Below are 12,435 nucleotides of genomic sequence, written 5' to 3'. Positions count from 1 at the left end.
AAAGTGCCCTTTAATGGAGAATTTGCACATTAAGTCTCTTTCTCTTATCATTTAACTCTTTTATTGCCATATATAACACTTGATGCACTTAAGGTTCACAAAACAGAATTAAGACCCATAATACTTTTTAGGGCCTTTTTATTAAAATAACCCCTTAATTTTAATTAAGTACCAAAATGACCCACTTTTTTAATTAAACACCAAAATGACTTGAAATCTACAGTAAAAGTTGGTTGAGCCAAATTATATGGTGCCACCAACTTGCCACATCAGCAGGGAGCATAAAAAATTAATTTTTGGGTGAAGCCATGTAGAATGGTGCCACCTGTATAAATACCTGGGAAATACTGAAATTTTTGAAAACATGGGAGGACTTCAAAAAAATTAACCATTTTTCTGGTGGAGCCAACTTAAATGGCGCCACCAATTCTGCCATGTCAGTCCTTTTTTTTTTTTACTTTTTTTACTCATCTTTTGTCTTTTTTCTTTATTTATTTATTTTATTTTATTTATTTATTATTATTAACTTTAAAAATTTTGAAATATTTTATTAATATATATTTTAAAATTTTAAATATATATTTTGAAATTACTTTTTAAATTTTAAATATTTTAAACTTTCAAATTTGTTATTAGTTTTATAATAATTTAAATATTATTTAATTTGTTTTATAATATTTTAAATTATAATTTTTAAATTATTTTAAAGATATTCAAACCATTTTTAAATTCTATTTAAAAGTTAAAATAATAATTTATTTTAAAAGTGAAATTTAAATTAATAAAAAATTAAAAATATTTTTCATTTTCTAGAAATACTGTAAATTTTAGAAAAATGGGGACTTAAAATAATTTTTATTTTCTGGTGGAGCCAACTTAAATGGCGCCACCAGACTTCTAACACCATCTTTCACTTTTTTTAATTTTTATTATCTTTTGTCTTTTCTTTAAATTTTTTAAGTTTTATATTTTTCTTATTTTATTTTGTTTGTTTATTTTTTTGTTATTAATTTTAAAAATTTAAAATGTATATTTGAAATATTTTATAATATATATTTTTAAAATTTAAAATATTTTTTTAACTATTTTTAAATTTTGAATATTGTTTTTTAAACATTAAATATATATTTTTAAATCTTTTTTTACTTTTGTCATTTCTCTGACATTTTTTTATTTTTGTCTTTATCTTTATTTATTTATTTATTTATTTATTTTTATTTTATTTTTATTATTAATCTTAAAAACTTGAAATGTATATTTGAAATGTTTTATAATATATATTTTTAAATTTTAAATATACATTTTGAAATTATTTTCTAAATTTTAAATATTATTTTAAATCATTGTTTAAAAATTTAAATATTATTTTTAACTATTAAATATATTTTTAATAATATAAAACATTTAAATATTTTAAAGATATGACCTTTTAAATTTATTATTAGTTTTATAATATTTTAAATGTATATTTTAATTTGTTTTATAATTTTTTAATTATGATTTTGAAATTATTTAAAGTATATTATTTTTAAAGATATGACATTTCAAATTTATTATTTGTTTTATAATATTTTAAATTTATATTTTAAATATTTTTAAATTTTAAATATAATTTTTATAAATTATTAATTTTAAAATTAATTTTAACGATATTCAAACATTTTTTAAATTAAATTTAAAATTATAATATTTTATTTGGTGAAGCCATTTAGAATGGCTCCATCACTTTATAGTGTACTTTTTTTATTTTTTTAATATAATAATTTAATATTTAATATTTTATTTTGGTGGAGCCATTCTTTATGGCTCCACCTCTTGGTTCTCTACTATATATAGAATGGTGAAATTATTGTGTTCAGTAGGCGAGTTAAAAAAATCTATTCAAGACGAATAATGAGCTATTTTTGGTGTATGTTATTTTTTATGGTGAAATTATAGAAGGTGATGTTGGTTGTGTATTTCAAGGTCGGCAAAGAGTAGGTTTGCGATTCAACAAAAATGTGGAGCTAGCAGAAATGAAAAGGAAGATCAGTGCGAAAATAGCTACCCGTTGTGGAAAGGTGATGTCCAAATTATTTTACAAGTTTCCAGTCTCTACAGATCTGTTCAAATTTTGTGAGATGGAGCTGTTAGATGATGAAGACTTAGGCACTATGATGGAAATATGGTTGCTGACTAGGAGTGAGAACCCATAACCAGTTGAATTATTTGCCGAGTTAGCAGACTTAGAGCCTGTTGTGAATGTTAGTCCAGTAAGTCAACATCACGGATTTGACTTTGATCTTAATGTTGGATGGACAGACCAATTAAAATATGAAGGGACATCATAGATGCCCAAAAATTCTAATTATGGTGGGAGTTCGTATAACAACCCTACCCCCGGTCCCCATTTACAAATACATCCAGAGGTGATAATAAGCACAGAGGCAAATGTCAGAGAAATGACCAATAATGGTGAAGATTCTGATCAAGACGTTGAAGATTTTAGTGACCCCGATGTTGATGAGGTTTCGAATGATATCGATGATGAAGGCCCAGAAGAGGTTGAAGATGTTCACGGCCCTTCATTCAGTAACCCAAGTCGTGGTATTATTTTACGAAATGAACCTGGGGGCGACATGTTGAACGTAGATCTAGATGCAGCGCATGCACCCGAGTTTCCTGAGTACGCTGATATAGTACCTGCTCATAGATTTGTGATAAATTCACAGTTCGAGGAGTTATTCATTGGGCAATAGTTCGAGAACAAGGCAGACTGTGTGTTTTCCATCAAACAATACAGTATGAAGTTGTCGATTGATTACAAGGTTGTCAAATCTACACCGACATTATATGTTGGGGAATGTTGGAGAGCCGGCGATGGGTGTGGTTGGCGAGTTCAAGCTGCATTTATACAGAAGACTCAACAGTGGCAAATACGAAAATTAAAAGGGTGTCATACATGTAGTGTCGGACGTATATCTCAAGACCACCGAAAATTGGATGCCAAAAGTATTTGCAACTGCATCATGCCACTAGTGAAAGATAATCCAATCATTCCTGTGTCAACATTGATTGCAGACATGCAAGCTCAATTTCAGTACAGAGTTTCGTATAGGAAAGCGTGGTTGGTGAAACAAATGGCTATGCAACAATTATACGGCGACTGGGATGAGTCATACAATGAACTTCAAGGTTGGATTTCAGCGATGGTAGAGTACATCCCAGGAACTATCGTGGACTTGTAAACGTTCTTATAGAGGCCCTAATGGACAATTGGAACTGGGGAGAAGAGTTTTTCGTCAGCTGTTCTGGACTTTCGATCCATGTGTTAAAGCCTTCTCCCACTGCAAACCGCTAGTGCAAGTTGATGGAACATGGCTTTATGGAAAATACACACAGATACTTCTGATTGCGGTTGCACAAGACAGTAACGGAAATGTACTACCAATCGCTTTTGCCATCGTGGAGTCTGAGAACTCTAAATCGTGGGTGTATTTCATTTAGAACTTACGGAGACATGTTGTCAGGGAAGATAACATTTGCATTATCTCCGACAGATCGAAGGGTCTTGTTGCTGCAATTCGACAATCTGAGGTTCCATGGAGGTCCGTCTATTGTATTCGTCACATTGCTGCCAACTTCCACAATCAGTACAAGAACAAAGACTGGCGCAAACGAATTGTGAACATGGGTAAAAATATCATATTTAAATTCGTATTTGTAATTATTTTGAGTCCATTTCCTAAGTCGAATTGTAACATAACTTAAAATTGGAATACATAACGTAGGATACAAGCTGGAAGCACACCGTTTCAGACATAAGTTGGCGAGGTTAGAGACTGATATGGCGGGGTCCAATCCTCCTCTCAGACAATGGTTAGGTAGTATGGAGCCATGGCAGTGGGCTCAATGTTTTGATGAGGGGTACCGGTATGGTCAAATGACAACTAACCTCGTTGAGGCCATTAACTCTATCTTAAGGCATACGCGTCACTTGCCAATTTCAGCGGTTTTTTCAGCCACATTTTCTAGGCTAACAACCTTAATGCCAAAAATGGGGTTGAAACAAGCAAAACAATTAGAGGCAGGACATGTATACGTCGAAAAAATTAGGGATGCCATGAAATAGAACGCTTGAAAGGACTAGGTTAATGAATGCAGAACTATATTCCCAAAATTTGGAAACTTTTCGAGTGACAGAATATATCGGTCACCGGTCGGGGATCCAACCAAGGTCCTACAGAGTTGATCTCCGAAACAGGCGATGTGAGTGCGGGATGTTCCAAACACTACGTTATCTGTGTGCGCATGTGGTTGCAGTGTGTGCTACCTACAGTTTGAATGCTGAACAATATATCGACGATGTGTACATACTTGAATGTATGTTGCATATTTGGGGTAACGAATTCCCCGTATTAAGAGATGTATCAACATGGGAAGTGCAACCGCCTGCGTTCGAGATGTTGCCAGATCGATCACTATGTAGGAGAATCAAAGGTAGACCGACAACAACGAGGATATGGAACGACATGGATATAAGAGAACAAGTCGATCCAAAATGTTGCACCATATGTAGAATAGTTGGCCACAATCGGAGCAAATGTCCCCATAGAAACGTCTACACTGGTCAATCTTCACAATCTGAAAGAAATTTAATGTTGTACCTGATGTTTTCATTTTATGATCTCTTAGAAATAAAGTTTGTATTATTTAGTGTAAAGTTTTTACTTAAAATTAACAGTTGCTTGTAACACCCCCTTACCCGAGATAGTCGCCAGAGTCGAGCTTGGGGTGTTAACAGACTTAATTTATCACTTAAACAATTTCAAACAATTTATTTCACCTTTCATAATAAACTGTTCATCTGCGTCATAGTCGCTAAAAAAATCATATCTCGAGTTACGAAACTTGAAATTTAAATCTGTAATTTTTTCCTAAAACTAGACTCATATATCTATTTACTAATTTTTTTTCTAGCCTTTTTGGTCAGGCCAATTAGTTCAATTTATTAGTTAAAATCTCCCCTGTTTCAGTGTTTGACTACTTTGACCTCTGTTCACTACTAATCACTTTTCTTTCTGTACAGAATTCAGATGACTATTCCATTTATTTTTCTTAAAAGTAGACTCAATAAGAAATCTGTACATATAAATTATGACTTGTAATTATTTTTTTTATAATTTTTACTGAATTTCTAAAGTCAGAATAGGGGATTTAGAAATCGCTCTGACCCTGTTCCACCAAAACTCAAATATCTTATAAAATACAACTCATTTACCTGTTATGATTCTTCCATATGAAAATAGGCTCAATAATTTCATATTTTATTCACCATTTAATTTTGTCTCTACTATTTTTAGTGATTTTTCAAACTCACGTCATTGCTGCTGTATGATACTATTTTGTAACTTATTCAATTTAGTCCCTAATTTTAAATTAAGCACTTTATGCATAGAATTTCTTCACGAAATTTTCAAACAATCATGCAATCATATCATAGACCTCAAAATAATTATAAAATAATTATTTCTATCTCAAATTTGTGGTCCTAAAACTACTATTCTAATTAGGCTCTAATTCAGGATATTACATTGCAACTTTAAATACTTTAAAAGATATTATAAATTATATAAAAAAAGACTAGTATATAAGTTGTGGAACCCTAAATGAAAACAAGAAATATTACATAACACTTGAAATTTACATAACTTAAAATTGGAAAGAACCCAGAGTGGTATCGTCGTTCGGGGTATAGCGATTCACGGGCCTTCATTGACGGGGTGGACGTTGGGGTGTACTGTACACATCAGGAAGATCGACAACTGGATCGAACATTGCCTGAGGCGGGGTGGAGTACATGTTATTACCAAACATATCAAATGATATCGGTGGTTGCTTTGAGTGAAATGAACTCGAACCGCCTATGTTTGGGTGATATGAACTTGAACGGCCTATATCCGAGTGATATGAACTTGAACCGGCAATGTCCGAGTGATATGAATTGCTCTACGACTCATCACAAAAAGTGTCAACCCATTGGTCCGATGTGTTCAAAGGTTGGTCCTCCGAGTTGGGCTCCGCCATATGTTGATTCTCTAGCTCCCCCATAGGTTGATTTCCACGTCTGTAGCCATGACCCGGTACTATCATAAGTTGTCCACCATATAAATAAACAAGCCATCAACTCATGTACCAATGCATATATTCAGTCGAAGGACTAAAGTCAAACATGCACGAGTGCATCTCAGATCGCCTGTCGTACCGGGCATTCCATAATGCTACAAAATATTGATGTTCCACGCTCCAATCTGTTGTATGTTTCCCCCTCATGGTCTTACCGTGGACTTCATTAAATTGTTCTGGCTCGACCGGCATAAATTGTCTACACCCAAATTGTCGCATAACTCGATCACCATTGTACCACTCAACGGTTGAAAAGTTGAGCACCGGCGTGTTAATGCACCACATATGGGCTTCAGTATAAACCTACTGAGCAATAATGGTTGCAATGTTTAGTGCAGAATACGACATCCACAAGAACTACACAATATAACATAATGAGTCAAGTCACATCACATACTGCAAGTGGATAAGTTAAATCAATGTTACTTAAACCATATAAATATATATTACTTTCTCTCCGGCATACACCTCTATCATTTGGCGGTAAATGATTAATGTTTGGTTCGCACCAATTCCAGGAGACGTGGCCTATCTGAAATCGAAACAAACACGTTATGTTAAACCCACAATTATGAGTCATTAAATGTTAAGTATAATTTTGTTTTTACCAATTTATAAGTGGCCACGGATATGGTTGGTGCCTAACAGCCTCTAGAAACGGCATCCTGTATAAAGCCCAAGACTGTAGCAGAACCAAACAACCAGCCATGTTACTAGCACCATGTTTTGTTGCTCGGCAAAGCTCATAGTACAATGCGGCCAACACTGCCGATCCCCAACTGTAACTACCAGCATGAGAAAAATCCTTCAATAGAGGCAAGTACTTTAAGTGGACCCTATTAGACGTGTTGTTTGGCATAAATACCCCCCAATCAACTGCATAATATAAGTCGCGCAGCACACACCACCTCGTACTCAGTGGCAGTGCTTGATAACTCCTTAAAATTAGTTCTCAACCATTTCAATGTCAAGCATGTGAAATTCCTTTCCCCATCATTAGGGGACCATCCAAGCAATCTGTGGCATAGTATTGAAGGTTCCAACACATTACTTCGACCCGTGACCACAGCACCGTCAACTCATAACGACGTCTTCTAATGTGATAGTGCACTCTCCGCTGGGCATAATGAAGGTGTAGGTCTCCGTATACCACCGCTCAACCAAGGCGGATATTAAGTTTGCCCTCAGGTCAAACCTCCGGATCAATGCAACGTCCCCAAATCCCATCCGGTCGTCCGGATCGTATTTGGGAAAATGAAACTGCGACCTCAAAACCCGATAACCATCCTGTATGGTAAATTTTTTATAAAAATATGATAAATCAATTATCTATATAATTTAAACATAAAATTATATATTGAAGACTAAAATTTTAAGGTTGAGTAAACAAAAACATCACACTTATACTATACCAACGTAGCCATTCTAAATTTTTTATTTAAGTTAAATTAAATAAGTAATAATATATTAATAATAGAATGAAGATTTGTCATAAAATATTAATGATAGTTAAGCATTAAAACTATATAACAACAAAAGTACATAAAATTAATAATAATATCCTAAGAAACTATAGGTTGTATGGGTAAATATAAAAATAAAAAACTTATTTTATTGAATTGGAATTGATATCTATATATTATAATAATATATAGAGTTTTACATATAATATAAATTAGGTTTATTCAAACTCGAAAATTTATCTTACATACGAGAACTTTTATCTTACATATAATATATAGACTTATTTTTTTAATATGTTCAAAATTTTAATATTTTTAAATATATTCAGTTATTAAAATTTAAAATTGGTTATACTCAACATTTTCTTTTAACATATTTAAAATTTTAATATATTTAAACTTTTTACGTTTTTAAAATTTTATATATATTAAAAATCATTTTCTCTTTTCCTATTAAAAATATATTAAATATATTAACGTTTTAAAATATATTTTTAAAAATATATTGAATATATTATAATTTTAATATTTGTTATACTTAACATTTTTAATATATTTAATTTTTAAAATATATTAAATATATTAAAATTTTAAAATTGGCTATACATAACATTTTTAATATATTTAATTTCTTTAAGTTATTAACCATTTTAAATCTATTAAGAAAATCTTTTTTCTTTATCTATTAAAATATATATTAAGTACATAAATTTATGAGCGTGTACTAAAATTAAAAATTAATATATAAATTTATAAATGTGTACTAAAATTAAAAATTATAACCAACACATACTGATTAATTTCATGCAAGAAAATAGTTAAAAAGGAATAATAATGACTAAATAGAGATCACATTCATGAATCAAAACACGTTGAGCAAAATCTTTGCTTAGCAAGAAAAAAAGAGAAACTAAAACGATTTTTTTATTTAATTCATAATTAATTTTACTGTTTCGTCGATCCTTAATGAAGTGTGATCCGCATCTTCAAAAGACATTTTGATATCTACATAACATAAAAAACACATAAATACAATATAAATAATTATTATATTACAATAACTATAAAATATAAAAAAATTTAACTAACTTAACCCTTTTTTTTCTTTTCTTTCATCTGAAAGGGACCAAACCCTCTTTATATAATATTGGTTTTTATTTAATATTTAATTTTATGTATTGTCACATCATGACATGATGTAATTTTATAATATATATTTTAACTTTTAATTTAAATTTTTACTTTTTAATATATATTTTTAAATAAATTTATTTTTAACAAATAAATTTTTTTAACAAATATTTTTATTTTCTAATTAATTCAAATTTCACTTTTTAATTAAAATATTATTTTTAACTTTTAAATAGAATTTAAAAATGGTTTGAATATCTTGGCTTTTTATAAAAATAACACAAAAATTTAATTCATTATTAAAATAATTGATTTTTTAATTAAACACGAAAGTGACATTAAATCTACAGTAAAAGTTGGTGGAGCCAAGTTAAAAAATGGGTCATTTGATAATTAATTAAATTTTTGGGTTATTTTTATCAAAAAGCGAATATCTTTAAAAATAATTTAAAAATCATAATTTAAAATATTATAAAACAAATTAAATAGTATTTAAAATATTAAAAACTAATAATAAATTTGAAAGGTCGTAGCTTTAAAATATTTAAATATTTTATATTATTAAAATATATATTTAATGTTTAAGAAAATAAAATTCAAAATTTTAAAAATAATTTAAAATAATATTTAAAATTTAAAAATATATATATTATAAAACATTTTAAATATACATTTTAAATTTTTAAAATTAATAACAAAATAAAATAAGAAAAATATAAAACTTAAAAAGAAAAAATTAAAGAAAAGACAAAAGATAATAAAAACTAAAAAATAATAAATAAGTAAAAAAAAAAAGTGAAAGATGGTGTGGTGAAGTCTGGTGGCGCCATTTAAGTTGGCTCCACCAGAAAATAAAAATTATTTTAAGTCCCTTATTTTTTAAAACTTGCAGTATTTCTACAAAATGAAAAATATTTTTAATTTTTTATTAATTCAAATTTCACTTTTAAAATAAAATATTATTTTTAACTTTTAAATAGAATTTAAAAATGCTTTGAATACTTTAAAATAATTTAAAAATCATAATTTAAAATATTATAAATTAAATTAAATAATATTTAGATTATTATAAAACTAATAACAAATTTGAAAGTTTAAAATATTTAAAAATAATATTTAAAATTTAAAAAGTAATTTCAAAATATATATTTAAAACTTAAAAATATATATTAATAAAAATATTTCAAATATATATTTCAAAATTTTAAAGTTAATAATAATAAATAAATAAATAAAATAAAATAAAATAAATAAATAAATAAGACAAAAGAAAAGTAAAAAAGTCAAAAAGTAAAAAAAAAAAGGACTGACGTGGCAGAATCTGATGGCACCATTGGCTCCACCAGAAAAATAATTAATTTTTTTTAAGTCCTCCTATATTTTCAAAAATTTCAATATTTTCCTGGTATTTATATAGGTGGCGTCATTCTACATGGCTCTACCCAAAAATTAATTTTTTATGCTTCCTGCTGATGTGGAAAGTTGGTGGCGCCATATAATTTAGCTCCACCAACTTTTATTGTAGATTTTAGGTCATTTTGGTGTTTAATTAAAAAAGTGGGTCATTTTGGTACTTAATTAAAATTAAAGGGTTATTTTAATAAAAAGGCCTACTTTTTAGTCATGCAAAATTTGCATCCAAAACCATTTTAGGAAAAAATGAAAAATTTATAATTGGGTCCCTATACTTTTTATTTTATCCAATTAAGTCCAACTCACTTTCTTGATACAAATATAGACCCACGTAATCATAATATTAAAAAATAATTATTAATCCATAATTTCTCATTTTTTTCAATTTACACTTTAATCCTCATACTTTTTTAGCTTTTCAATTTAGTCCTTTCACGTTTTCACATTCACAATTTTCTTCATTGATTTTCGACTCTAAATCAATTTAATTTCTTACGAATCTCTGTATTTGCCTCTTTTTTGAATTTCTTCGAGATTTTGTTATATTTGATTCCCAAATAGTGCCACTTACTGTATCAAAAATTTTGGGGCATCTCATATTTGTTCGGCTATTCTTTCTCTAACATTAAACATATATTGATTGGTCCTTGAACAATTATAAATAATTAATAATAAATATGTAATCTAATTAACTTTAGTATAAACAATTTATTATATATACTATGTAATTTAGTTAATTATTTAGTAGGTCAAAATGTTTAAGAAATTATCTTTGAATAAAAGTTTTGAATTATTTAAATGAGATCAAGAAAATAAAATATAATTATATTAAATATATACATCCTAAAATTCAAATACTATTTTATTGTATAAAAATAATTTTAAAACTTCAATAATGGATTAGTATACTTGGAAGCCATTATATAATTCGATTTGAGTGTAATATTTTATAATTGCTAGCATAATTACTCCAATTCTCATCTTGCCTCCAAGAATCGGAGAGTGAAACTAAAATGTTCTAATTATACTTAATTCAATGTGACCTACTAATTACCGGGTTACCTAAACATGCAAAAAAAATGTAATTATTAGCAATTACAACCAAATCGTATTTCTAAGTGGCTTTCCAAAAACCTCCTTAGAGAAATTTGTAGAGATTTCTTAAATACCAATTCATCCCTCACTATAATTTTAGGCAACTTGTTGGGCTATTATCTTTTATTTAAATTATTATTATTATTTTTCTTTTAATTTGTAGTAGTGAAGGCTTATTCGAATGTAAATTAAAATTAGATATTATTTAAATATAATACAAATATATAAATATATTTTAAATAGATAAAGTCTAAAGATTTTTATTGTCTTACTTTTCAATTAAATTAAAATTGATAACAAGTCAACTAAGGTAGGCTCGCATGTTGTATGACATTTCCAAATACCATTTTAATTTTATATGTAGAAAATGAAAGGGCAAAAAGCAAAATTACTTAAAATTTGATACGCATACAAGTTTTGGTTTATATATTATTAAAAGTTTTATTACTAGAAATTATATATTTAAAAATAATATAATAAATAATTAGATGAAAAGTTTAAATCTAATAATAATACATACAATATATATTATATGAAAATAAAAATAATTTATATTGTGAGTAAAGAAAAATTTAAATAGATAAATACATTAGATTAATAATATTAAATGTAAGTTGTGAAATTAATAATAACAACACATATGTAATACGTAGGAACTTAAAATAAAAATAATTTAAATTATGAGTGAAAAGAAATTTAAATAGATAAATACATTAGTTTAAGAATATCAAATGCACTCTAATTATTTATAATGATATTGCTATTTTATTGAGTTAGTATCAAGTTGGCTTGTGACACCTACTTAATCAACGACATTATCAATATATACAAACAATGTGAGTAAAATAATTTTGTAACAACATTGAAATATATAACAATGTTAAAAAAATTTGGTTGAAGTGGTCAATAAAATATTTATAGATGTTAGGGGCATGGGTTTAACTCGTAATAGTATAATTTATTTAAAATATGTAAGGTTGTTTTAATGATTTTCTTGACCAAGTTGATTTCGAGTTGACTTGTAATATCAACTCAATCACACACTTTAAATAATAGTGTATATATATTAATAAAAATATTGATTATGATGAATAAATTTTATTACATCTATACTCAATCTTTTTATATTTATATAAAATAAAAAATAGTTCAATTATAATAAGATTTG

At 27.7% G+C, this 12,435-nt stretch overlaps 1 protein-coding gene across 1 annotated transcript; it reads left to right on the top strand.

The window, feature by feature from the left end:
• The first annotated feature begins 2,783 nt into the window (after positions 1 to 2,783).
• Positions 2,784 to 4,323, top strand: LOC108458602 (uncharacterized). Its single transcript, XM_017758012.1, has 5 exons — positions 2,784 to 3,196; positions 3,240 to 3,467; positions 3,540 to 3,673; positions 3,771 to 4,075; positions 4,183 to 4,323. Exons 1-5 carry the CDS (start codon positions 2,784 to 2,786, stop codon positions 4,321 to 4,323), a joined length of 1,221 nt encoding a protein of 406 aa, XP_017613501.1.
• Positions 4,324 to 12,435: the final 8,112 nt, after the last annotated feature.

The sequence above is a fragment of the Gossypium arboreum genome, chromosome 1 (genome assembly GCF_025698485.1).
Source record: "Gossypium arboreum isolate Shixiya-1 chromosome 1, ASM2569848v2, whole genome shotgun sequence".
In the NCBI taxonomy this organism is placed as follows: Eukaryota; Viridiplantae; Streptophyta; class Magnoliopsida; order Malvales; family Malvaceae; genus Gossypium; species Gossypium arboreum.
This window is presented reverse-complemented; position numbering and strand designations above follow the sequence as displayed.

Bases quoted from the DNA above. Each gene is read 5' to 3' on its own strand.
- LOC108458602 (XM_017758012.1), top strand. From the start codon at position 2,784: ATGAAGTTGTCGATTGATTACAAGGTTGTCAAATCTACACCGACATTA. The intron at 3,197-3,239 runs GTACATCCCAGG...ACGTTCTTATAG, and splicing joins TGGATTTCAGCGATGGTAGA to AGGCCCTAATGGACAATTGG. The intron at 3,468-3,539 runs GTGGGTGTATTT...TATCTCCGACAG, and splicing joins GAGTCTGAGAACTCTAAATC to ATCGAAGGGTCTTGTTGCTG.